Source organism: Corapipo altera, unplaced genomic scaffold (genome assembly GCF_003945725.1).
Source record: "Corapipo altera isolate COAL_440 unplaced genomic scaffold, ASM394572v1 1b, whole genome shotgun sequence".
Classification (NCBI taxonomy): Eukaryota; Metazoa; Chordata; class Aves; order Passeriformes; family Pipridae; genus Corapipo; species Corapipo altera.
Window position 1 is genome coordinate 17,360,123 of NW_020884881.1, and position 27,281 is coordinate 17,387,403.

The following is a 27,281-nucleotide window of genomic DNA, read 5'->3' on the forward strand; positions in this document are numbered from 1 at the left end:
GTGCCTTCAGAATTAAGATTAAAATCTTTTGGTTGTGTATTTATTGTTTTGATCAAACATGGGGTGAGGGAGAAACTGTTGACCTGCATGTGAAAAGTGAGACCCGGTGATTTGCTGGTCCCCTCTAGCTCTCTGCTGAAAGGCATGGAGCTGTGAGACTGTCAGTTCAAGGAGATGATAAATCCATTCCTTTCTTTCCTACACGGCTTCGTCTCTGCTCTTCCTTTTTCCTCTGTCCGAAATCCCTCCCTTCCTCCCTCCCATCTGTGGTCTCCATCCTGAGGCACTACACAATGCCAAGACTAAAAGTTTTCAAACCACCGGTTGGAGGGACATGAGATAATGCTGGAAATTTTGCCTGGCATGTTCTCAGGCAGGTTTTCAGAAGGTAAAACACCAGCAAAACTTTGTACCAGACGTCAGCCCACTTTCCAGACTGACTCTGTCCCCTTTTGCTGGCAAGTCACGAATTTATGCATGTCCTGTGAGTAAGAGTCCCCAGAGCAGCCGGGGAGGCTGGGACACCACTCCCTGAAGTACCATCTTGAGGAAACAAGTCTCCAAGATTCAAATGCTGCTTTGTTTATGAAATAAAGTCCACCAGACCTACTGCCAATTGTTTATGCTAAAGAGCACACTCCCATTAATGCTAATGGTGCTTTGGAGCATAAATCCTTGCTAATTGATATAGGAATGTATCCCAGAAGAGTTTACTTTACTGCTGATTTAGCTGATAGATATAAATGTGTGAGAGGGAAATATTAGCATTCATGTAAAACAATTAGGTTATCAACAGGGGCAAATGATTCAGAAAATGACTGCAACTTTCTAGTTCCCTTTAATGGGAAAAAAGAAAGTCTGCTAATGAGGAAAATCAGAGGGAATACAAATATGAACTAATCATTGCTATTATTTAATATTTGTGTTACATCAGCAGCCTGTGAAAACCAGGGCTGGGTCCCTGCCTGAGCTCTGTGCAGACGAGGGACGGACAGGACCATCCTGCTGCCCACCAAGGTCAATCCTCTCTGTGGCCTCTCTCTGGTGGAGCAGTATTTTGGGCTTACAAAGCTAACACACCTGGCCACTGGATGTTGGGCTCAGTAACATTTACCAAATACATATGAATAGAGGAGAATGATACAAGCAGCGGATAGATTTCCACAATTTAATTTTTTTTTCCAGATAATATAATGGCATATGAAAAGTGAGGCAGCAATGCAGTTCAAAAGAAAAAAAAGAAAGCAACCCCTCTCCCCCCCCTTCCCTCATTCTCCTGGATCTTTCTGCCAAAGGCTGACATTATTGAAAGTTTGATAAATACAAGAGTTACGGGCATTTCCATAAAAATCTGATTGTTTAAAATCTACAATTTTGTGGCAAATGTACAGCCATTGAAGGAATAATTTTTTCAGTGTACTCAACAGTTTCATCTATTCAATTCCCATTTAATTCATGGGTTTTGATGTGAAAATGTTTTCCTAAGAGAAGGCTCAGATACAGACAATGTACAGTAAGCCACACATGTTCCCCCAAAAGATGCTTTGACCTCCAGTGTGGACTCTGTGGAATTTTGAGCATATGGGGTTTAATTTTTTAGCTCTAAACCCACCTAGAATGAGGAGGAAAAAAAGTCACATACCAAAAACTCTAGTATCATTTGTGACAGTAATATTGTTTCATGACATTTTCTGATTCACATATTTTAGCTGTTTTTTGATTTTGGTGCAAAACCAAACACATCTGCTTCTGTAAATACAGAAGAAGATCGAAATTTCTGCATTTTAGTCTCTTTTGCTGCAAGTCACTGAATGGTAAGACTTTTTCTCCCCACAGACTTCAGCAAGCCTAATTTTCAAAGGCTCTGTTATTAATGAAATATCAAGCAAATTAGGTAACATTTGCCTGGGCATGGTTAAAGACCACGCACCCAGTGAGATTTCATATAACAAAAAGCGCCCAACCCTAGAAACATTTTTTTTTTCCATTTAATGCTCATAAAATTTTACAGACAACAGAATCCTTTCTTAAGCTTTATTTAAGAAATCGAATACTATTATAGTTCAATATATATAAGACACATCCAGTATTGTGTTCCTGATAGCAAGTGCATAGATTTTGTTAAGATATCATTTTTATATTTAATTTTTTTTTTTATTTGTTACTCAGTAGCACGTTTCATGATCACACGAAGGGATATTCCCAGTGATTTTGCTAAGAGCATGAGAGAAAAAACAGAACACAGCAAAGTAGTGAAACTACAACAGAGATGAGGAACAAAAACGATCAGGCAAACTATCAGTACAGTCGATTCCTGATAAGTGAATAATCTGATTGCTTGGTCACAATGCTTTATTCACTTATCAGGAATGATTCACACTACATTTTGTTAAACTGTTTTCCTTAGCCTAATACCTAAGAGTCACACTGGGCAAAGGCACACACACTCTGGCAGGCTATTCTTTAATCAGCAAGTCTTGTGACAGTTTGGTAATTTCCCATGGTGATACACATATAGCTAACAAAGAGACATTTTGCTAACACTGCAAGGTGCCTTACATAATTGAAATTAAAAGCATGCGTTTAAGCAGGACAAACTGTTCAGCTGCATTGCTTTAAGGAACTCGTTTTTCCCCATTGTTGGAATAAAATAATAAAAAGAATGAAAGAAAGAAAGAAAACCCTGTATCTTTCAGCCCTGAGTATTTAAAAGAAACCCAACTGCAGTTTAAGTCTTTTCTTTTTTTCAGTTGCATTTTTGGAAGAAAAGATCCTTCACAAAGCTCTAGTTTCTTTCCTTAAGACCAAGTTTGGAGGAAATAAAAAGAGAAAAGAAAAAAAAAAATAAAGCATCCACAGCAAGCTAAAAAAACCCAGAGAGCAATTCTGATTCATCATTCATGCAAGTCAAGACTTACTTAACTGAATCCACTGATGTCAAAATTATCCAAATCGGGATCATAAACTCTAGAAGTGTCAAAGATCCAGGATACAGTCTGACCACTGGGTTCTGCTTTCCTGCCTGGCTGTCTGCTACAGGCTCCTGTGGTTTTAGATTAAATTTAGGGTTGCTTGGACCTCTGACCTCTGACAACAGACCCTGCGAGATGACATTGGAGCTTCTCTGGGGCTCCAGACTCATTGTTTATTTGCTTCTCATGGAAACAGAAAAGTGAAAAAAGGAAAAAAGAATTAAAAAAAAAAATGCATTGAGCAGTAACAACCAGGCCAACTCGCAAGCCACCAGAAAATTTCAAAAGTCTTCCAAAGGCAGGAACCAACGTTGCTGCTGACACCACACGGATACACCCAGTGCGCCAGGACCAGTAAGACGGTATTGAGGGGGGCTGTGTGTGTGTGTGAGCCAAAGCCAGAGTGCCAGAAAGACCAGGGGAGAGGAGACAAGAGGGAGGAGTGTCATTTGGGTCTCATAAGAGCACTTTTAAGTGGTCTTCGATTCCTGAGCATCACAGAAAGTGGGACAAAGGAAAGGGATGGGGGCGTATGGCTTGAATTCCAGAGAGCACTCGCCAGTGCTTCTCTCTCCTCCTTGGGTTTGGTTTGGTTGGTTTTGTTTTGCTTCCCCCCCCCCTCCAAATTGTAAAGTTTGTATCTGCGATCAAATAGAGGAGAGAAGAGACTTTTTGTAAACCAGAACAACATAGATTTTTCTTTTGTAGCTTTTATTTCCTCGTGGTAGACACCAGCTGGGGGAGAGCAGAGAGATTCTTGTGAGGAGAAAAAAATTATAGGAAATGAAAGAATAAAAAAAGCTAAAAGCCAACTGTAAAAAATAATGAGAAAAAAAAGGGCTATGGAATTTCTTTAGTCCCTTTTGAGATTTGTGTAATACTATCAGCCAATGCTGAGAATGATCTGCTTTGTAAGCCCACAGCAAAAATATCACCCATTGGAACAACGGGGGATCTTTTTTCAATCATTTATTTCTCCGTCCTTTTATTTTTGTGGTTTTTTTTTTCTTTACTTCCGCTGGCTTTAATAGAAAGTCTTCCTGTGCTCCCTTTATTTTTTAAAGTATAATATGTATAACTGCACATAACAAGCTCGATCACCTGGTAGGCTTTTGCAGGCTCTCACAGCCCTAGTTAAGACGTGATTAGTTTCTAAGGAGAGTTTGACTAACGCCATATGCCATCAGATTACTGTGCAGTTTGGAAGAAATCCCAAGGCTATATCCTCCTTTTCTTGAATGTTTCATGTGCTTCTGCGAAGTAGTGGCAGAGTATTAATTTTTTTTTTAACAACTAGGAAGAACTGATCTCCATAATCCACGTTTTCCAGACTGACTGAAATGTCACAGCAAAAAAACCCCAAAACAACTTTTCAGGTGACTTCTGTGTGTTTGTGTGCAGAAGGTTTTGCAGTTCGAAGGCTAACAAAAGCTACCTTGAATAGGACTTTGCAAGAAGCTCATTTAAAATGCTTCCTGCTCTGAGAGATTATCCAAGTGATAAGGCATGACTAGGGGGAGGAAGAGAGAGAAAAAAAAAATCAAAGAAACCAGAACATGTCTAAAATGTACAAATCCTCTTTTGCCCCCCAATCAGCTATTCACTTAGGTGGAATCGACTGTATCTTTTGTACACAACCAACAAATAGAGAAAAAAAAAACAGGCACGTGAAACAGTGAGGTGTGTAGATGTATTACCAACACAGAATGACCACCAACAATACAACACACAAAGTAGAGAGACAAGTATTAGGAAAATGGTTTAATATTGGAGACAGAAGCAAAAAACTGCATCACACAATAACATACGTTACAAAAATAAGTCTGACTGTTTCAACTACACGGTTATGTTCACAATGAGGACAGAAGAATCAGAAAAAACTCTGATCTAAACAGCAAAAAAGCAAACCCCTAACGTTTTAACTAATACATTTATCCACGCAAAGTGACCGAGTACTCCTAATTCTAATTACCTTATTGTGTAACTGCACGATACAGAATAAAAAGTGAAACTTACCGCTTTTGTTAAGACAAAATTCTAAACACTAGATATAAGCAAAGGGAAAAAAAGAAATCAAGCCAAAGTTTTGAATTCTCGAAACAAAACCAACTCTCTTTCTACCGTCCAGAAATCAAACTTGAAAATCAGTCATGATCGAGGGGGCCCACGAGAGTAAGCCACAAAAATTTCCATTTGTTTTTTAATCTCCAGTATAAAAAGTTCCACTGGTACAAAATGCATAAGTACAATCAAGTTGTAGAAATAGGAAAGCCTGCTTTTTTTTTCATTTTTTTTGTTCTTTTTTTTTTTTTTTGGCTCAAATTCCATCAAACAACAAAATCCAAATGCATCAATAAAACAGAAACAATACTCAAATGGTCTTACAGTTTCCACTAGATTGCATTAACTTTGGCTTTTCTCAGACAATACTTAAAAACTAGTTTGTAGTTCTAAACAAAATGATAGTATTATTAATCTACAAACAACAATTCTCACAGCACAAAAAGAACACAAATACATAGGTTTGTTTTTTTTTTTCTTTTTGTATGACATTATCCAAAAAGGTAATGAAACTACAGGATATTTTTTCCTTTTGTTAATTAGCACTTAAGATAATAAAAACAGAAACAGTAAAATGATTCCAGAGTAGCACAAGCCAAGGAACTGTAACCCCTATGGTGAAAGAAAGATGAACTTGTTACTCCTTTGAGGACTGCCATTTCATCGCAATTAGCTAATTTGTTTGAAAAAACAACTAGTCTAGTCTTTTGATTAGAATTTTGTAAAGCAATTTCCCTTGTTTTACTTCCTCTCTTATTAGGCCCTTGCACCCTTGCAGCTTTATCCTTTCAATATTTTGAAAGAGAACTGGTACATAATTTGTCTCCCAGGAGGTGTACGTTTGGGTTTTTGGTTTCGCACTTGAATTTTATTTTATTTTTTAATTTTTTTTCCCCCAAGATGGACTCTCTTCTAAGCAATGAGCCATCTCAGTTGCCTGGAAGTACAGAAACATTCCTCCTCTCCCACTGCTAAGCCAATGTCCTGTGGAGTGTAATTCAGGGCAGCCTGGTGCCGAATTACACTGCCTGAGGACCAGAAGCATCACCACTCTAACCGGACTGGTAAACCCACAGGACACACCAGGGCATCTAAAAAAGCTTTAGAAATTTAGACAGTGGGTACAATGAGAAATATTAGTGAAACAGTCTAAACAATCCAAATGATGATCTCATATTATATATATATATATATGTACATATATATAATATAACGTACGTGAGATGATACTTTGAATACGCACAATTGCTGCAAGTAGTACAAAATAGCCCTCAAAGGGTGTAGGAAGGCCCCAGCAGTAGTAAAAACGTGAGAAAAGTGTAGATCATTTATTTATAAGTGCATGTGCTATAAGAAGGAAACTTTTTTGCATCACTAGAGGCTAGTCCTTTCCATCCCAGGGCTCTACGTAAAGAAGCATTTAAGTTGGGGATGAGAGACAAGAGTGCACCAGCTGATGTTGCTCATATAGGGCTTAGTTTTTTGAATTTGAGGTGGCTTCAAATAGAATTGGGTAGAACTAGGAGGTGGAAGAAGGTATGGCACTTTACGATCAGTAGCAGGTACTGCTGCTCACACGCATTGGGTTGGCAATGAATTCACTAGACCGGTGGCAAAGAACCGAATTTGGTTGTTGGTCACTACTTGTGCGGTAGAAATGCAACCTAATCAGACTTACAAGGCAGTGTAAAAAGGGCTACCAGCATCTATTTTCTGGTTCCTCACACAGAGCTTCCTCCAGCAAACACCCACATCAGTCACCCAGATATTCCCATGGACTACTGGGATGAGTGAAGTCACTCCCCTCTGTACGAGTGTCTGCAGGAGTAAGCCAATATATTGCCGTGACAAATAATGGCAGATAACACCAAACATTACAGTGTATGTAAACTTTATCCACAAAAAGTAGTTTAACTGCAGTGCACACTGAATTTTCACCCAGGAAGATCTAGTGCATCTGATTTAAGCAAAAGTTCATTTATTTAAATTACAAAAATATTATTATTTTTTTTCTTTTTTTTTTTTTTCCCCCTCAAGGTTTTCAAATGGTGGATTGACCGCTCCGGGTTGGGAGTGGCTCACACAATAGATAATTAAAGAATTGTTTTCTTTTTCTTTTATTTTATTAATACTGAATAGCATATTCCAGCAGCATATTAAAAGCTCTTTAAGAAAAGACAAAATCCCCAAAATCTAAAAAGGAAAACCACAAGTTAATTACTGTTTTAAATAATTTTAGTTATAGATACAGAAGAAATTTAGACAGCAGTAAAATATTTTTGTCCTTCAGATCTGCCCTGTGCATTGTTCTGATTTCAACCATGTATTAAATAAACCACAAAAAACTAAGTATATATATATTTATAGATATAGATATATATATAAAAATAAACAGCAAAATGGTGAATGTATAAAAGGTATTAACACTCAAGACAGCTCTGGGTGGAAAGGGTTAAAAGTTCAAAACTTTCTCACCTTAGAGGTTTCCATACAATATGAAGAAAATACATAGTGAGGTTTGCTTTCACAGCATTGATGTGTGCAGAGTGGTTAAAAAAGTGAAACATGGGCACTTATACAATGTTTTACAAAAAACATCAAAGAGAAATAACAAACAATAACAATTTCAGGCAACAAGACCACAGGATAGCAAGTTAACAAACTTTTTAACCTCTTTTTTCTTTAAATATTAGGGATTTATACAAAACACATAATAAAATACCCATGTTATCAAATTACTTCACACAAGAAACACACTGAAGCTCTAGGAAGAAAGTACCTTTGGAATTTGGCACTATAGTTTCACTGATTTTTTTTTTCTTTAAAAGAAAAACCGATCACATTTTGCTGAACACAAACACACCTAAATTGTTCACAATAAAAAAATGACATCAATGCGTCACAAGCCAACACAAACTTATTCTGGAATATTTTTTCATTTTTCACATGAAATTATTTTTTTTTTTAAGCAAACAACTTTTTTTTTGTGTTTTTATTTTTTTGAATGTTGTTTTTGTTCTTGTTGTTCAAGTAAACCAATTTTAAACTCGTCTTTTATAAACATAGAACACTTAAGACCATAAGACTCATGATGAAACCACAACTTAATTCACAGAAGCACCAACGTAACACATTTTACAGTAACCTTTCTTCTGTACATTGAAACAGTATAAAATATAGGTAATTTCATGTGCATTAAACCATGGATTGTCTAACTGTGAGTCAGTTCAGCAAAAGGTGACACAAGTAGGTAGCATTTGCCCTAAAACAGGGTAAATATTTTCTTATACTAATCTACAAAAAGTGGTTCTATATATATACTTTAATGAGAAAGTGAGCCACCTAAAATGGCCTTATCAAAAAACTTTACACTGCCTGAAAAATGTAAAAACTATTACAGACCTCTAGAGACTTAAAATCAGACAGTTTTATTTCTCAAACTGTTTTGGAAGTAGTCTGTTAGAAACCAACATTCTGTGCCTCTGGACACATATTGCTATTGTCACCAGTGACCAGGCAGAATGCCAATCCCTGTATAATACTTTCAAGTCTGTTTTTTTTTTTTATTTTTTTTTTTACGAAATGAAAAAACGAAAACCAAAAACCAACCAAAAAAACCCAAAACCAAAATAACCAAACCAAACAAAAAAAGAAAACAAAACCCAAAACAAAAATCCCAAACAAAAAAACTCCAAGGAAAGAAGAAAACCAAAAATCAAAAGAAAAAAAAAAAGAACAGGAAAAAAAAAAAGGAAAGAAAGAAAAAACATTTTGCCACAGGTTGTTTTTAAATCCTATCATTAATTTATCTAATAATAAATTTCAGTCTTGCATGAATGCAGCAATGTTTTTTCACATTGACTTCCCAGAATTCATAGCTAGATGAGGTCACATGCAAATTTCAAAGGTCAAACTAGGTCAGTAGGAGAACCAAATATGATGTGAGGTCAGAAAGACATCAGAAACAATGACGGGACGATGAAACTTTTTTTTTTTTTTTTTTTGAGACGCCACAGGGACATGCTAGGCAAACGATGGGCTAACGGGCATGGAGATGTCTAGGGAAAAAACAAGGAAGAGGAAAAAAAGTTACACAGAATCTATGCAGCACAAACAAAATCACTTTTATGGGTGCAGGAGAAAACCAATGCAAATCTTTCATCAGTAGAGCCTATGAGCCGTTCACATAATTTGCATTAACTCACAATACTTGTCAACAAGAGCACAATGGAACCCCAAAAGGATCCATCTGAAAGGAGTCAGAGAGAATGGATTCCTCTTTGGGGAGAAAAGAGAGGAAAGAACCAGTTTCTACAAATGTAACAGAAAGGTACAGGGAGGGGAGGGAAGGGTCAGACAACCAAACTTTAAACTAGATAATGGAAACTACAAACAAAATAACCAGACAAATACAAACAAGAGGATAAAAGTATGAACTGTAAAGGGTGGAGGGTTCAACAGTGAAAAAGCGCCCATTCTTGGCACAATTACTCTAGAGACTACTTCAAAGGATCTAGCTAGCATAGAGAGCTGCTCTTTAGGTATCCAATAAGTTAACAATAGGCAATAAATAAATTCCATTATTTCTGAGGCAGTAAAAATTTTGTATAAAAATAGAAATGCTTTTTACAAATAAAATTTACAGGCCTGTGGCTTTCTTTTTTTTTTATTATTATTAAATTTATCTCTCAAGAAACATCAAGTATTGTCACTCATTTTATTTTATTTTTTTTTATTTTAAACCCTGTAGCTTTAGAAACAGATCTCTAAATCTTTTTTACATTAATCCTTTCCAAAAAAAAACCAAGAACTTAAAAAAAATGAAATATAAAGACGACCAGTGTAAAATCAGACTAATATATAACAATACGTTGATTTGAACCGAAAAAAAAATCAAATCTTCTCAAAAAACACGTTGATGTAGTGGAAAGACTTGTTTCAATTTTTGTTGCAAAGTAAGTGCTTCAACTGGCATGAGGCCATTTTGTTTAACCTATAAACTGCTGGTGCCACCCTGGTAAAATACGATCCATCCATAGAAAACAACTTTTATTGTGTGCTAATGGCACCAGGGTTCACAGAGTTAAATTGCACATTTTTTGTGTCTGTGTGTGTGTGCTGTTTTGAATTTCAAGACGTTTATTTTTGTTTCAAAAAGGAGATAAATTATGCTGCAAAACAAAATACAGTAACACAACTCAGTAATTACTTGGCAAGGAAATGGGAGCCAAGTGTAATAAGGACAAGTGGGGAAATGGAAGTGGTAACTGTAAAAATAACTGTCTCTTGGTGAAGGTTGGCTCTATGTTCTTTCTTAACCCCCCTGCAGAGGACAGGTTTGCTCATGGGACTTACCCTAAGAAAGCTAAAATAAGAGCAGTAAGCATCTGGGGTTAAGATCAGTAAGGTTTGCTGTCATTTTTGGAGCGTTTCAGCTGAACCTTCAAGCGTTTCATGCCAATCTGAAAGCCGTTCATAGCCTGGATAGCAGCTTGTGCAGAGACTGGATTGTCATAGCTAACAAAACCTAGGAGACACAGAACAGAGGTGGGAGAGAAAGTCAACTACAGGTTAGAACAAATGTCAGATGGCATTTTGTTAGGTTTTTTATTACCACTATTTATTTGATACATTTACCTTGCTTTCAATTAGTTTTTTTAGCACATTTCATATCCCATTTCCTCTCCCATTTCCTTTGCCTTCCCCTTTACCTTCATAATATTTCTTTACTAGCTGGGATGCAGTTGGCCTGTTCTGGTGCAATGCAGCTTTCAAGTCTGTTATTTATCTACCTACCTTAGAAACTGAAGATATTTATTACTGTGACACTTTTCAGTGTAATATCTACATACCTCCTAGACTATTAGGAAACACTATTTAGGCCAACCTGCAGATAGGAAGCTAAAACAGAAAGCCTGGTTACAGAATCAAACCCCACACTCCCTATACCCATTGGTACATCTGGATGTGAGTTCATGTGTGATATGGAACACTCATCTCCTTGGACTCAGCCTAGGACGGTTGCAATGTTAATATTTTGTATTTTTACAGCTCCTCCCAGTTCAAGATCTTAGGGTACATTAACGTTTGTTAATTCAGCCTCTTGGTCCCCAAAGGAGTGTGCAAAAATCAAAATTAAGCAGCATCATACAGACAATGGCAGGGCTTGATGAGAACTCCAGATCTGCTCCTCAGTTGCGAGCACTAACTAGGGGGATAATGCCTGCTAAGGTAATTCAGAATGGCTGGCCTGGCTCAGCTTTCTTTTCCCTGGGAGACTAGAAATGCTCTGTTCATAAGATACTCAAATCTCCCTGATTCTGGAAGCTCAACATTCATTTTCATATCTGGGCCTCCCACTTGTAATTGCTCAGCTCGCTTAACTGCTGCTCTGCCTCAGCTCGGACTAATTATTGCTACACTCAGCCTGCTGTTATGCATCTGCTTTGAAATGCTCCCTCTTCTTTCCACTTGAATTTGCCTTAACACATATCCCTTCATTCTCCTACAGCATGGATGCCACACACTTTGTTTTCAGTCCTAACACACAGGCTTTTCAGTGCCTCTCTTCCACAAACGAGCTTTATTCATCTGTGCTTAGTGTCTGCGTACTTTTTGGATCCATAACCTCTTTTTCCCATTACTTTAACCTATTCTTTTATGGCTTTTGCTGACCTTGCACTGCTGCCCTCTTCCAGTTGCAGACTCAGAATGTTACACTTTCTCCATTACAAAGAAAAAACCCTGTTATCAAGTCATCTGGTCCTTGTCCAGCTGCTCTCCTTCACAGACCATCCCTATGGCCTCACCTTAAATCAACTTCACCAAACTATTTAGCTTAAGATGCTTCTCTGAACAACTCAGGTTCAATTCTGTTCCTTCTACTCAAAAACACCTCCCACTTAAATCTCTGCAGACCTTCTCCTGGCCAAAGCCAATATGCTCTATCCATGTTGTTCTGTGTTGATTATGTGTTATCTCCTTAAGGGATAATAAATATTCCTCCCTACCTTCCTTGGTTTTAGTAACTTGTCACTTACTTTCTCCACTAGATCATCACTGCTTAATGTAACTGCCATATCCTAGGAGCTTCATCACTCTTTTTCTTCCTTCCTTTTCCCCATTTTCTTCTAGGAGATCCTATCTGTTACCATGACTCCAATCACTGTCTTAGCTCTGCAATCCTGTGTCTCCTTCCACAGCTCACAGACCTCAGCCTTGATCTCTAGGATTGCCTCAGGGATAGAAAAGTGAACTACCACGAGTTGGAAGGCAGCAGTAGCACCTTCCAGGCAGGTGCTCCACAACTGAGATGCAGCTACTCTCACCTACCTTGAGAATTCAGCATTTCCCTCTACAGCTTTCCTGACCTTCACTTTATTCTTTTAAATGCATTCAGAACGGTCTACTGCTATGAACTTCTCACCACCTTAGTTCCTTTTCTTCTTATCTAGTTTTAACCACCTTGAAATTAAACCAGTGATTTACATCAGACACTTTGATGGTGAATGAAGAGAAGGAAGCACACCCAGAGGTGGCTTTTCCACCCACCATTCATGTCACCAATTTAGACATCTCCACTGATGATAGAAGAACAATTAGCTCAGGCTATGCTTACCTTCTAGGGAGGTGAGACAAGTCACCTGATTCTATGTCTCTTTAATAGCTTCCTTGACCCAGACACCCAATTCAAACACACATCTGTGCTGCATCAGTGGCATCAGTCCATATAATTCAATTGTTATTCTGATTCATAATTTGTCTCTTTACACAGAATGCTGTACCTGCATTAACCTGTTACACTCTCATCTTCTTCCTTATTGAGAATCTTCATTTATAAAGCTTACAGAGGAATCTGGCATTCTTTCCCTCTATTTGTATTTTTCTGATTGCACCCATTCATCATTTTTTGTCTGAATTTTAAACCACAGGTTACATGAGGTTGGGATGATGTTTCTTATCATTTCGTGAAGTCCCTGTCATGACAATTCTGATATTGAGTATAGAGATACTCTGGGTATCTCTATAATCAGGATTAATATTTTTAATCATTCAAGTAGCAATTTTGCTATGAGGCAGACTGCATTTATGCACTGATGTCACTGGGTCTCCCATCTCCTGCCTTACTTTTACATATTACATTTTACTTATTCTAAGATTTATGAAAGGTGAGAGATAAGCTTGAAGAGTCAAACCCTTTGTCTGCTGAATCAACTAAAGCCCACGAGAAGTCATGGAAGAGCACTCCCAGATGTAAACAGACTGTCCTGTCATCCTTATCACCATTAAATCCTTTGAGTATTCATTTTGAGGTGGACAAGAAAGTAAAGTCCATTTTCTGCAAAGAAAAGGAATTTTTCATTCTGAGAGGCAGTGTTACATGGAAGTTCATCACTGTATGCCACTACCCTGTGACTCTCTCAGAATGCACCTTCCCTTCCCAGTTCTGCCAGTGGACAGACTTGGACAATCTTTACACCTTTTGGATGTTTAACCTGTTCTCATCTGCAATTTCATTTCCTTCTCCTTTGGGCAAGAGATTGGAAACTCCAGAGTAGAAAGCACTACACATCTGCAAACCACTACTATTATTATTACAAGGGAAAAAAAGACCAAACCAAAGCAACAAAAACCCCCAAACTCAAACTGTACCAAGAGCAATGACCATTAATGACACAGGAGAGAAATGGGTTCTTCAGCCCTAGTTTTTGGGTGGGAGGACAGAGAAAAAAATAAAGCTATTTAAAACACAACTGTGAGACCGAAACAACAAAGACGTAATTCCTGCTAATAAAGCTGAGGAGGTACATACAGAGTATGCCAGTATGTTAAAATAGCAGGATTAATTCTGGCTTTGCCTGTGATTGGAAGCATCACCAAGTTGTCACCTACTGAATCGGAAAACCTCAACTTCCTCTGCCACTTCACTACTTTTAGGTTTTAAAGCAGAACTCTCTCTGGTGGCAGAATATCTGTGAAGGAACAATGAGAAATGGAAATATCAGTGAAAGCTGCCTAAAACCAAAAAGACAGAGGATTGCTACATCTATTGGCTGTTGACATCTTCATTTTTCCTCAAAGAAGATAACCTTGGTGTATCACTCTAAGTTAGGTAAATTGTGTCCCGTAAATCCAGACAAATATGTAAGTAGATAATCAAAGAATAAAAGGAAAACTATGAAAAGCAAGTATGGGAAGTGAGCTGATGAATTGAGCCACCTGCCCAAAGTAATTTACATTCTTTCAGCAGTCACCACAATTGCTGCATTTCGATTAACGTAGCTTGATTTGACATTTCATCAAGATTCCTGGAGACCTCAAAAATGATTTTGTAACCCCAGCCTACTAACAGAACTGGCTCCAGATCAATAGGGAGTCCATTTCAATTCCACTTTTCAAATTTGCAACAGCCTGAAGGACTGTTTTAACCCACCGCAGACAAAGATTGGACTATATTCATCTAGATATCAATAATTTTTTTGTAAAGCCTAAAGAGGTGAATGCTTCAAAAACAAATGGAAAGACTATGGGAAAATGCACAAAGAATGTCACACCCTTTCTATGAACCAAATCAACTTTCCAAGTGTACTAAAGGCTGGTCTTCAGGTGCAAAACATTCAGACAGTGACAAGGTATTGTGGTGCAGTAGGTATTTTTGAGTAACTTGATGAATCCTCATGTTTGGGTGCTGTCTGTTTAGTTATACTCAAATCCTTTCAAAACAGGTTAAAGCACAATAGCTGTGGGGCACTTGAAAAGCCCTGGGGAAGACAAAGCCTTAGACAGACACATTTTGGCAAAACTTAGATTTAAAAAAAAATAGTAATGTTATGCAAGCTAATAAACATGTATTATGGTTAATGGGGACACTTCACATGGGGACACTTCAGAACCAAGGGAAGGTGTTGGGCAAAGAGCAACGCTGGCAGTACAAAGGAATTTTGGAAAGTAGGGGGTTTTCTGAACTGGTTACTCTTTTGTCATATATACAGCTGAATTCCTTCACTCCAGGAAAGAACTGTCACTTTTAAGGAAGCTCCAATACTTCATGTCAAACCTTATAAAACTTTTCTTTAAGAGAGTCTTTCCTATTCCTAGATCCTCCCTATGTCTTGCATAAGACCACAATTATTAGACCAATGTTCTAACAGATTGCCACTCACATTCCCTACTCCACTCCATCAAAGCACCAAACTGAACTGGTCCATCTCTGCTATTCAAAAGACATCAGCCCTCTTAGTCAACCCTAAAACTACTTTTATACAAACATATCATCATCTCCTCTGCTGTAATCTAATTTTCTGACAGCTCAAAGTATTCCCTGGGAAACTTGACACTGACCTTGTGAGGCTCCCTTCATCCCTGCCCTAAGGTAAGGGGAGATGCCACCTTCCATAATACACTGGAATCCATCCACAACAGCTGGAGCTGCACATCTAGACATCAATTGTCTGCAAAATGTTCTGAACTACATGCACACACCATTCAGTCACTAATTGCAAAACCTTGTACTTAATTCAGAAGAAAGAAATTCCTGTAATGTAGAAGTAATGGGTTAAACATAAATGTTTTTAAGTGGCTCAGCTATACAATAGAGAATAATTAGGTATCCATAATAAGGCAGTTTAATAGTATACTAAATGACATTCCCTCACACAGGGTGTAATTACTTTCGTGTACTTGACACATTCATGTGAGATGTCAGACTGGAAGATTATTATTGTTTTTTCATATCCAATTTTTAGTTAGAAGTAGTTTGTCTGTGCATCTTCCTGCTCATTTGAGGATTAACAGTCCATTATTATTGGAACGAGTTTCCAGTATGACATTTCTCACATTGCTGCTAATTTTCTTTCCCGGTCCCTTTTCAGTATAGTGCATGTGGTTTTTACTATTTGATTTATTAAATTTGACATACCAAAGCACTTGCTCAGATTGGTCTGTTTGTCAATGAAGACTTTAGCAGAGATAACATTTCCAAAAGGCATGAACATCTGCAGAATGTCCTGGTCTCCAAACTCCTGGGGGAGGTGGTAAATAAAGAGGTTTGCCCCTTCTGGACCTTTAGGAAAATAAAATAAATAAAAAAAAAAAAGAGGTATGAAAACAGCCATCACAAGTGCTACATTTAATCTATTTTTCCATAATACTTACTGAAGATGATGGTCAGAAAGCATTTCATTTTCCAAATTCAAAGGAACAAAAGCAAGTGGAGTACATCAAAGGAGTACAGCTGAAATACGGCTCTTTAGAGCATCCCATCTTGAAAAGTGTTTACTATGAAAAGCACTTATTTTGTAATTCTATTACAGAAGTAATAAAATTTATTCCCTTTCTTCAATTTATATGAGTGTCTTGCAGTATAATTAGGGTTAGGAAAACATTACTCTCTCAAAATACCCCAAGAATTGCACAAGGAGTCCTCTGCTGCCTCAAATGCCTGCATGGGTTTGTCGGTTTAATTCCAGTTGCAGGAACTCATGGAAAGGGAATGAGCTGAGCTCAGATTTCAGTACCACAGACTTAAACTCAAAGGGCAGGAAAATGGTGGAGATGGGAATAAAAGTAATAAGGCAAAGCACACCTTGTGACTTGGAAGTCAGTGAAGTCAGAAAGACACTTAGAATTAAACTTGTACTGACTCATTTCAAAATGAGCTTTTTTTTTAATACAAATTCCCCACAGAATGCTCTGTCTCCTGAAAGAAACTTTGTAAATTAAGTATTTTAAAGAAGTTCAAAATTACGTAGTTGGCTTGAAATTAAAGCAGCTTTAGACTGTTCAGTCTGCAAAGAGAGGTGCAAACTCAAAGGTGCTTTGGATATTTGTCTTACGGACAAAATTTGAGATATGCATTATTAAAGTTGTTGGTTAAAACATTCATCCTAGCACTAATAGGTTGTTTTTTTTTTCCCTAACTCAAGTTCCCCTTTAAAGTAACATACTGGAAATGAGCAATGGATGCCAGGACGAACATGATATATGATGGAGCCACACACGGCTCCCCAGGCAGGCTCCAGAAGCATAAGTGGAACACAAAGGGAACAAACATTTCTGGAAAAACATTTGTAGAACAACCTGATTAAGTATTTCTTTGCTTAATGGAAAGAGGGAGAGGAAAGTGAACATCAGATTTATGGGTTCCTTCTGCAACTGAGCCACAAAGCCTCACCTCTTCCATACAGAAGAACCAGGCTGGCTGCTCTCTCAGCCTGAAGGAAAAGGTTGCAGTGTTTGCCCAAAAGGAGGGGATAAATGGGTTAGGGGAAAAAAACCCCAACATCTTTTTGGGGGTGGGGAAAAAAAAAAGATGAAAAAAATCTTGTCTCCTGGAACTTATTTCTTCTTACCTCAAGCAAACTATAATTTCCAGTAAACAATATTTCTTAAAATAGTAAGAGAAAACCTTATTAAACAATATTTAAGAGCAGATGCATGAGGTAGTTCACTATGCTTCAGCATTTAATGCTTATATAGCATTTTTCTCTAGTACTTGTCTATCCTCAGCCACTCCAGACTCCTCATCATTCCATTAGAAATCATGGTAAGAGGCAAAACATTGTAGCCAGTATTCAGTGATGGAATTTACTCACTTTAACTTAACTGATTACTGACAGATACAAGACATGTAACAAAAAATACTATATTTTAAAACGCTTGCTGCCAAGTCATAACAATAAAAAATAAGCCTAAATCTGATTTGAATGCTTCTAAAGAGAAAAAGATTAAAATAGAAAAAAAAATCAAATTGCTCTCCACTGTGTATGTTGCAGTGACATCAAATAAAGAATTTTTTTCTGGTGTCAAATAGTCTATTGCCACTGACCAAAGTGCCCAAGGTGAAAGACAAATGTAGAAAACCAATTTAAAAACCCCTTTCATTTTAAATAATTCAAGCTGTTAGCAGTAAATGAAGGAGAGACATCAGACAAAATACACATTTTAAGCCCAGTGTCCCTATATGGGGGAATGCCAAATTTGTCTTCCTAGAAAACGCATCCCATAACAGTACAAGATACTATTTCAAAAGAGGATAAAAAAGATTTCTCTTGAGGATATTATACTAGGTTTATTTTCAAAGCTTACCCCGGCAAGGAACAGTAGTGACAACACAGATAAAGTCTTAGAAAGCATGCTGCATCTTCCTGTCTTTCTAGAACTAACTGGAAATTAGGATGAGAGAAAGCCAGGAAAAGAGAAACAAGCCCCCAGAATGCCTGGGAAGTGTGCAAGGGAAGGGAAGAGGGGAAAAGGGTAAACTAATTTTCCTAAACCCCTTGTAATTAATATTCATTTATTCTCAGCAACAACTTCCTGAGGTTTATTTGCTGTTGGCGCTGGGAGAGGGGAGCAATCATTCACTTAGTTGCTTCCCCACAAGACCCACAATTAAGCAAAGAACCACTCAAAGTGAAAACGGATCTTGTCATTAGCTCAAAACCTTAAACTTAATCAGATTAACTCCATTATGATGGAATTTGGAAACCAGAAGAGAAAATTGCATCCATAAAGGGATGTTTTTTGTTAGCAGCGCCTTTTTATATGGTAGTTGGTAAATGCTTTTATATGAGCTCAGTTGGTCAGAGCATAGTGCTACTAACACCAGGGCTGTGGGTTTGATCCCCGTATGGGCCCTTTAGAGTTGGACTCAATGATCCTTGTGGGTCCCTTCCAACTCAGAATATTCTGTGAAATGAGAAGATGTCCTTATAGAAGGGAAATTTCAAGCTGAAGCTCTTATCCAGCAACAGGATTTGTGCAGCTCAGTCACTGCATCTCAGGAGAGCTCTGCTGGGCTTGGAGAGTGTCTGCAAAAATCCAGCCAGATCAGACCTTAAAACTTCTATTCTTATTTAAAGAAGCTTTACAGGCTGTACTAATTTGAAGCCTGAGGTTAGTTCAGTTGGCCAGAGCATAGTGCTACTAACGCCAAGGTTGTGGGTTTGAGTGATAACACCAAAGTTGTGGGATTGATCCCCATATGGGCCCTTCATTTAAGAGTTGGGCTCGATGATCCTTGTGGGTCCCTTCCAACTCAGAACATTCTGCGAAAGTGCAGTTTATTATTATTATTATGATTGTTATTATTATTATTACTCAGAATATTCTATGAAATAAGAAAGGATGGTCGGCAAGGTGTAAGTTGAAGGATGGTTAAAAAGCAAAGGTTAAAGAAGGCGACAACACTAAACAGGAGAAAACTGGAAGAAAACAAAAAGCCATAAATTAGACTACTCGAGGTCTTTCATTACGTCTCCAAGGCGAAGACACCGCTGCGGCTTGGCAGTGGGTGACTCAGTGGTGTGGGCACTTACCTTCCTTCTGGCTGCCCGCGGCGCTTTGCTGCTGCAACAAGCTCTGGCTGTAGAGGGTGGGCAGCGCGGCGGCGGCGTACTGCTGGATTCCTGAGTAGGCCTGGGTGAGCGCGTCCATCGTGCCGGCCGTACCGTTCGTCAAGCCTGTCGCGCCGAGTCCTCCGTTCAGGGCCGCCATACCTGAGAGCATTTGAGCAACTTTACAAAAAACCCAACAATAGAGAAAAGAAATTGCACTTGTTCATTAGTGCTTTCCGAAAGTCGTTGGTTATTTATTTACGACACTTGACAACGACAGCGGTGCATGCAGCTCGGCACTCCACCAAAATGGGACTGAAAACAAAGAAACACGACTTTGGCGTCAGGGTCACTTCAGCACAAGGGTTGCACAGTCAAATGGACTCGCATGCAGCCTGCTACTGGCAAGTACTACAGCTTCTGAAAGCCTCTCTGCTCACCCTCCTCCACGCCTGTGCTTCTGCTGTGGGTGTCTGAAGCTGGGAGAGTGGGACCTATTTGACTTGTATCCTTGTAAGTTGGGCACTGGGAAAAGTGGTCTGCGAAGAAACCCACTCCTGACCAGGGTCTTCAGCAACAGGCCATGACTATACCATATCAGAAGTGTTTTGCTTATCCAGAGTAAACAGAAAACCCTGATTTAACCGCATTTTGAAGTAACTTCTAAAAGGTCTTTTCCAACCTAAATGATTCTATGATAACCCTCTGTACAATTATGGGCTTTGTCCCTTAGTCTTGTGATAGAAAGATGGACTGTGATGCTCTGTGCTTGCTTCCACCCCCCTCCTGCAGTTACTCAAGACATGAACAGCAGAACATCCAGAATGACTAAAAATGCTTCATCCCGACTAGGTATCTTTCATGAAGAAACAAAGGCATTTGTTCCTAGCAATGTCTATTCTTCTCATGGGAAGCAGAATCACTTCATTTTTCTTTTTTTTTTACTTAAAGTGATTCTACATCCTGATAAATAACAGAGTAATTTAACTGGGATGGCTACTAAGGAGGAAATTTCACGTGGGATTGCTAGCTGCGTGGAAAATGGCACCCTTCATCCCTTCAAACTGTGTGGTCTGCAGAAGGAGTTGTACTACTCTGATACAAACTCCTGGGCTACAGCCTCTCTCCATTGTTTCTATTTCTCAGCATGGCTCCTAAATGAGTTTTGCTGAAGTTAAAAGCCTTAACAATTATTTCAGAAATTCTAGAAAAAGCGGATTTTCTGTTAGAGCTGCAGTCTCTTGGTGTCAAAAGCGTGGCAGAGTTCAGAGCCCTGCTCATCTTCCACATGCCCAGCTTGTGTCAACCTGAGCAGTAAGTGCCGACCAGGACTGAGAGTCAGGTCATGTTTTCTGCACAGGAAGCTGTCCCATGCTCCCCAGCTTCTAAGTGAGCAGCTCACAAACAACTTAAAGGGCTTAGTCAGGCCCCTCGAGATAGAGCAGATCAATCACTAGAAAAATGGGGCACCCAGAATCACCAGAGATGGTTTCTTAGACGTTGACTGTGCAGTGTTTTGGTTGGCAGAATGATGGGTGAAGAGGTGACTTAATATGGTGGTGCCATATTAAGACTCCAAAACCAGGAACATGGACGACAAAGAAAGGGCTTAATTTCAAAGCAGTAATAAGGGTTGGTATGTAAATTGGGGGAAAGTGAGGAAATTAGGCAGAAGACACTTTTAGTAAATTAACAATGAAATATATTAGACTGGGAAAAAATCTTGACGGAAAATGGCATAAACCCTATCATATGAGCAATTTAGAGATAGTAAGAATACTGCAGGGAATTATCCTGCCTTGACAGAGGAGGATAAAGATGCTGACCCCAGTATCCTTCCATCTCTTATGTAGATTTGAAAAGCATATTCCTATGAGTCTCCAATAATCAGGACAATTGCTCAAGTGGCACCTTTCTGGCTCCACCAGAGTCTGTGCCAATTAAGAGAATTGTACTGCATAAATTATACCTTTTGATATTACTATAATTTGTGTGACTAAACACTTGACAGAGATGTGATATTCTTAGCCTTTCCTTAATAAAATGTCTCACACTTTGAAGATTTCTCTTTCCTCTCCACCCCACTTCAGAGCACCATTATACCCTGACGGGAGGTACTGGTTGCCACTGCTTTGAACAAAAATCTCTGTCAGAGCTCAAGAGACCTGTGTATTTCTTGTATAATGGTTCCAGTTACAAAACTGTATTGGGCTTGTGTGGCAGTGGAGGGGTTGCAGGGATGGTTTCTCTGAGAAGCTGCAGAAGCTTTTCCTGTATCTCACAGAGCCAATGCCAGGCCAGCTCCAGGAAGGACCCACCACTGACCAAGAGCCCATCAGTGAAGGTGGTAGCACCTCTGGGGCAACATAGTTAAAAGGGGAAAAAAACCCCGTGAAATGGGAACTGCAGCCAGAGAAGAGAAGAGTGAGAATATGTGAGAGAAACAGCCCTGCAGACACCCAGGTCAGTGAAGAGGGAAGGGAAGGAGGTGCTCCAGGCACCAGAGCTGAGATGTCCCTGCAGCCCGTGGTGCAGCTCCTGGTGGTCCATCACCTGCAGCTGATGGAGGACACCACACCAGAGCAGGTGGATGCCTGAAGGAGGCTGTGATGCTGTGGGAAGCCAATGCTCCTGGCAGGACCTGTGAATCTGTGGAGAGAGGACCCCTCCCGCATCACACTGGAGTATGTTTGCTGTCAGGACTTGCGATCCCACGGGGGATCCACACTGGAACAGTTTGTTCCTGAAGGAAGACCTGTGGATGGGATACTTGCTGGAGTAGTTTGTGAAGAAGTGGGAAGGGACCCACACTGGAGAACTGGTGGAGAACTCTCTCCTGTGTGGGGATTTGATGCTAGAGCAGAGGAAGAGTGTGAGGGGGGTCCAACCCCTGAGGAGGAAGGAGCAGCAGAGACAGCATGTGATGAACTGACCACAGACCCTATTCCCCATCCTCCTGTGCCACTGGGGGAGAGGAGGTGGAGAATTCAGGAATAAAGTTAAGCCTGGGAGGAAGTTAGGGGTGGGGAGAAGGTGTTTCTAAAATTTGGTTTCATTTCTCATTACCCTACTCTGATTTGATTGGTAATAATTTAAACTAATTTCCCCAAGTCAGGTCTGTTCTACCCATGGTGGTAGTTGGTGAGTGATCTCTCCCTGCCCTTATCTCAACCCATGAGCCTTTTGTTGGATTTTCTCTCCCCTGCCCCTTTAGGAGGGGGAGTGATAGAGCGGTATTTAAAATATTTTAATAACAAGAAAAATAACAACGGTAACTTTTATAATAAATTATGTATAATATGCAATATATTAGATATTACGTATTTAATACTACTGCTACTACTAATTTGATCCTGAGGCTGACCTTAATATGCTCTGATGTTTTTGGACATAGGTTTGTGTCGCTGCTTGCATGGGGCTACACACAGGGATGGTTAAAGTAGAGGTTCCTGATAAAGCAGCTTGTATCTCTCTTTTATTAGTGTTGAAATAACTTGATAACAGACATAGCATTAGGATAACATGCTATCTTTCGTGAGTCATCAGCCTATTAGATAAACATGCTTTGTGCTGCAGTGGGCAGCATGCTCCCCCTTCTCTCCCCAAGAATCAATAGCCCCTTCCCACCAAGTGATTCCAGATTAGCAAACAGCCAGACAGCCCAGCTCGGGGCACTGCTTCTGGGAAGGGCACAGCCACTGCTGCCACAGTGCACGTGTCTAATACACCTCCCTTCTGAGCAAAACAGAGCTGCAGAAAGCTCTCCATGTTTTTTCTGTTCTGCCTTTTTACATTTTTATGACATCTACAAGGCCCAGTTGCAGTTACACATCTCTGCCATCTCTTTATTATCTCTACCAGTGCACCTCCATCTGACATTGAACTCTGGTCCCTTCCTCCCTGCTGTGAAATAACCTTTTGCAGCCTCTCATCTATGGCCTTCTACTTTTCTGAGTTTCTCTACATAATACAGAAGCAACAATGCTTGGCAAGTCCAAAGGTCTTTCAAAGTGTTTTCCAAGCACCTTCAAATCTGTCATGAATAGCTTTATCTCCATTTTACAGATGTAAATATGGGGGCAGAAAGGCTAAGTGATTGCCCTGGGGTCTCACACAAACACTCTGCCATAGCTGTTCAGTATACAGAAACTATGGTCTTCTTTCTTAATTGCAAAGAATCACTTCCTCCCTCTTTATTAATTTTTCCTCATTATTCATAATTCTTTTTGTTACTTAAAATTCTTAAATTTACATGCCCAAGGCAGATAGTCTAATGTTTTGCCATTTAAGGTTTTAGGTTCTTCAAGAACAACCAAGGGAAGACTGGGTGAATCCCCACATGTAGGTACCACTGCTGCAAAACCCTTGGAGACAGTTAAACTTATCATATTCCACTTTCTTTAATTTTTAAGACTTCCAGACAGCTTTCTACAACACTTCACTCTCACTATCAGTCTCCATAGTCCAGCTTCTTATCATGGACCCAGACAGGATCCAGAAACAGGTAAGAGTTTCCTAGTGAGCTCAGCATGGAAGACATTCTCCATATGATGCTCACATACAGAGCAGGACACCTCAATGCCTGAGTCCAGTGCTGCTCTCTGATTAATTTTTGGGTTACGCTCCCATTGACTTGTGCGTTGGATTTTCTAATTCCCCAATTAGAAGCATGTCACTCAATTCCAAATTCTCTGCACAATTACTTCAGGAACATCCATGGCCAATGAATGTTTTTACTGGAGTGCTTATGACCATGGCATAAGCCATGTCAGGGTGAAACATCAGACTTATTGAACATGAGGTTTCCCAAAGGCAAACTCCCAGGCAGGTTTGAGTGGGAATGACTGGATCAGACACAGTCACTGGGAAAAGTCCTGGATTGTCATTAAAATAGACAGAGGAGGTCGCTGTAATTTGAACAAGGTCTCACTGTCATCAGCATCACAAGCACCAGTGTCACGCTTTTGGGAGAAACAGTGCCATAACACTGAGTTGTGCCATGGGGAAGCAGTTTCCCCTCCTTAGCTCTCTCTCTTATATGTCCGTACATAGACAGACATACCCACGTACATTTGCAAGTGCTATACCCATGTCCATAAAAAGCATCCATAAAGAAGATTTGGGACTGAAGTTACTGTTGGTACAAGCCCATGGAAGTAATGGTGGCTTAAAACAAGCTCAAATTTGGTACGAGGTTGCAAATACATCATTAATGTTTCAAATGACACATGTAGATAAGTTTGCACACACATCACCTCAGAATACTTGTTGAGAAAATGTACACTCTCTGCTCACAGCCTAGCAAAGAGTGTTAAAAGGAGTGCAACAGAAGGGTTCTTACACGAAGAGTTCACAGCTAATTCACTCTTGTTCAGTCTTGATACATTATATTGGAGAGCTCCAGTATGCCCAGATTCTTCCTACTTGTGAGAGGAAAGGAGTGGGATACCATATTTTGCTCTTGATATTGTGACTTCTTATAAACCAAGTGAAGCACAATGACAGTTTATCAGGAAAGGTCATTTAATGATTTCTTACAACAGGGTAGCTCTCTTACTACAAGTGCTCACGAGGGCAGAGGAGGTAAATTAGCTTTTCATGCTCACCATTTCCAGTGGCTTGCTTCGATACTAATGTAATAATAAGAAAGGAAACTAACATCTGCCATTTCGGGACCTAATACTTACTTTTCTTTAGTTGTTCTTGAGTTGTGTTTACAGAGGTTGTTTGTGTGAAATATGCACGTCCTTGCCAGAAGCAAGTCCTGTTTTACACAAGACCCCATGCAACCACTCAACATTGGACATCCATAAGCCCCCTTCCTTCCCAGCTCCCAACAATGCCAACCAGAGATCACAGAACAAAAAGATTGGGTGAGCAGCCAAGTAACAAGTAACAGAAAGGACATCATGCAGAGCATCAGAGTGAGCAAGAGATACTGAGGAGGACATCCATTCCTGAGGGTACATTATGACGGGTCATGGGCTGGCAGTGACCAAATAGATTCCTTGCATTGCAAAAGGAAATGCAAGGAGCAACGGCAGCTAAAGAAAAAAGAGGGAGGGGAAAAATGCAGCTAGACAAATCTCTTCCATTGCAGGCAGAGGTGAAGTCATCATAGCAGAAACAATCAGAAAAAAATAAATCCTTCTTCAGGAAAATCTTGACCAAGGTTAAGAACAAGGAAGAATGCCATAACAGCTACAGGCATCTATTTAATTGGAGATGCCAGGGTTTGTGTTAGATGTCATAGGAAAGATGTACATGCTCTGGCATTACAGGTGACTGACTGTATCATTCTCTTATACTTGCCAATTAAAAACCAAAGACTTGCCTTCATTTTTATGTTGCTCTCAAGTCAACTTGATAATTCCTACAGACATTTTAAAGGACTGTCTTGGTGGCAAACATCTTTCTTAGCACTACATTTCTGAGTGAGGCTTTGCACATTGGGGTGATATACCTGTTGTCAGACTCCCTCAATGAAAATGAGGCCTCTCCTATAACCTCGATAACCCAAATCTCTGGTGACATTTCTTTTACCTTCCACATACACTGAAAGAAAAGGAGTCTTTGTTCAGGCACTCACAGAACTTCACTTTGCAACACAAACAGTGTGAAACTAAAAGACTCCAGAACTGCATATATACCATGAATGGAACCGGATCAACTTGACCCCCTTATTTGGTATATAGATTAAAAATCATCACTTTACAATTGATAGTTTTTGTGGTATGATTATTGGGGAAGGCTGTCCACCACAGCAAATAAATACTCACTGTTTACGGTACCTGCTAGTGCATTAATATTATTCAATCCAACAGTGGCTCCAGCCAGTCCTTGGAGAGTACCCAGAGAAGTCAAAGAATTCATGGCCGCACCAGCTGTGGAATTAGCAGTTGATGCAGCCACTGAAAGGAAAAAACAAAACAAAATTAAGGCCATATTTTGTTTATTTCAGTTGATCACAGAACAGTTTACAATAATGTGGAGAACAACAACAGGGCTACTTGCAAGAAGAAGAAAAAAAGGAAATGAGACCAACAGACAAACATTATTCAAGATATTAATAGTATGATTGTTCATGGAAAGTGTTGATAAGCCTAGAACTGCAAATACTAGATCACCAAATTGTACTATTATTTGCAAACATGATACTGAAACAGTAAGAATGGGATCAGGCACTTTTTCAAAAGTTTGTCAATCAACCTAGCATCCCTGACTAGGCTAACTAGGCTATTGGGATTTTGCCACACTTCAAAGTCCATCATTGAAAAAACAAGAATTACTCATAGTAATTTTTTCATAAAACAGCTTACTCTTCTGGGCCTCAAGTGTCCTAGGAGGAAGTTTAATTATTCTCAGTGAGACACTACGCTCTAGGACACTGTATGAATATAATTCAAAGACCTGAAGTTTAGAAAAAGAAGAATGACCAGGCAAATACAAAATGTAACTACCCTCCATTTTATTGCAGGCTTTTAGCCTGGCCTTTGTACATAGCTAGTCACGTACATGCACCCCAGTGGTATCTTATGTGTCCCCAAAAGCTCTGCCAGAGGGGAAAGGGTGGAGAAAATGTCCTTGCTGCTACAATGTCAAGGGAATGATGAAGGTGGGTGAGATGAATCCATTTAAACTACATGTTTAGGAACAGAAAGAGACTTACTCTTTTGTCATAGGAAAGTAATAAAGCAGCTTGGAAAGAGTCATCATTTAGGATAGGTCAGGTGAACTAGAAATACCTGTCTCTCTCACAGAAGAGCCCTGAATAACCAATGTAGATTAAACACTTAACTTACGGGTAGGTAAAGTTATACCAGATGAATCACACTCATAAAAGCTGCAGAAGCAATTAGGTTTTTAGCTTGTCTCCTGAGCCCTACTTTACTGCATCAATCATAAAGACTTCCTT

At 39.3% G+C, this 27,281-nt stretch overlaps 1 protein-coding gene across 11 annotated transcripts in view; it reads right to left on the minus strand.

The window, feature by feature from the left end:
- Window positions 1-1,973: 1,973 nt before the first annotated feature.
- CELF2 (CUGBP Elav-like family member 2) overlaps window positions 1,974-27,281 on the minus strand; it is a 554,249-nt gene continuing 528,941 nt past the window's right edge. For 6 of the 11 annotated variants that reach the window (XM_027639964.1, XM_027639960.1, XM_027639957.1 and 3 more), the window contains 4 exons: window positions 26,158-26,277; window positions 19,349-19,546; window positions 15,952-16,095; window positions 1,974-10,560 (listed from right to left, as the gene is read on the minus strand). In XM_027639964.1, the coding sequence (XP_027495765.1) occupies window positions 10,433-10,560; window positions 15,952-16,095; window positions 19,349-19,546; window positions 26,158-26,277 (590 nt within the window). In that variant the 3' untranslated portion in view covers window positions 1,974-10,432. Of the gene's footprint in view, window positions 10,561-15,951; window positions 16,096-19,348; window positions 19,547-26,145; window positions 26,278-27,281 lie in introns of all 11 variants that reach the window. The other 5 variants (XM_027639959.1, XM_027639963.1, XM_027639955.1 and 2 more) reach the window with 4 other exon arrangements.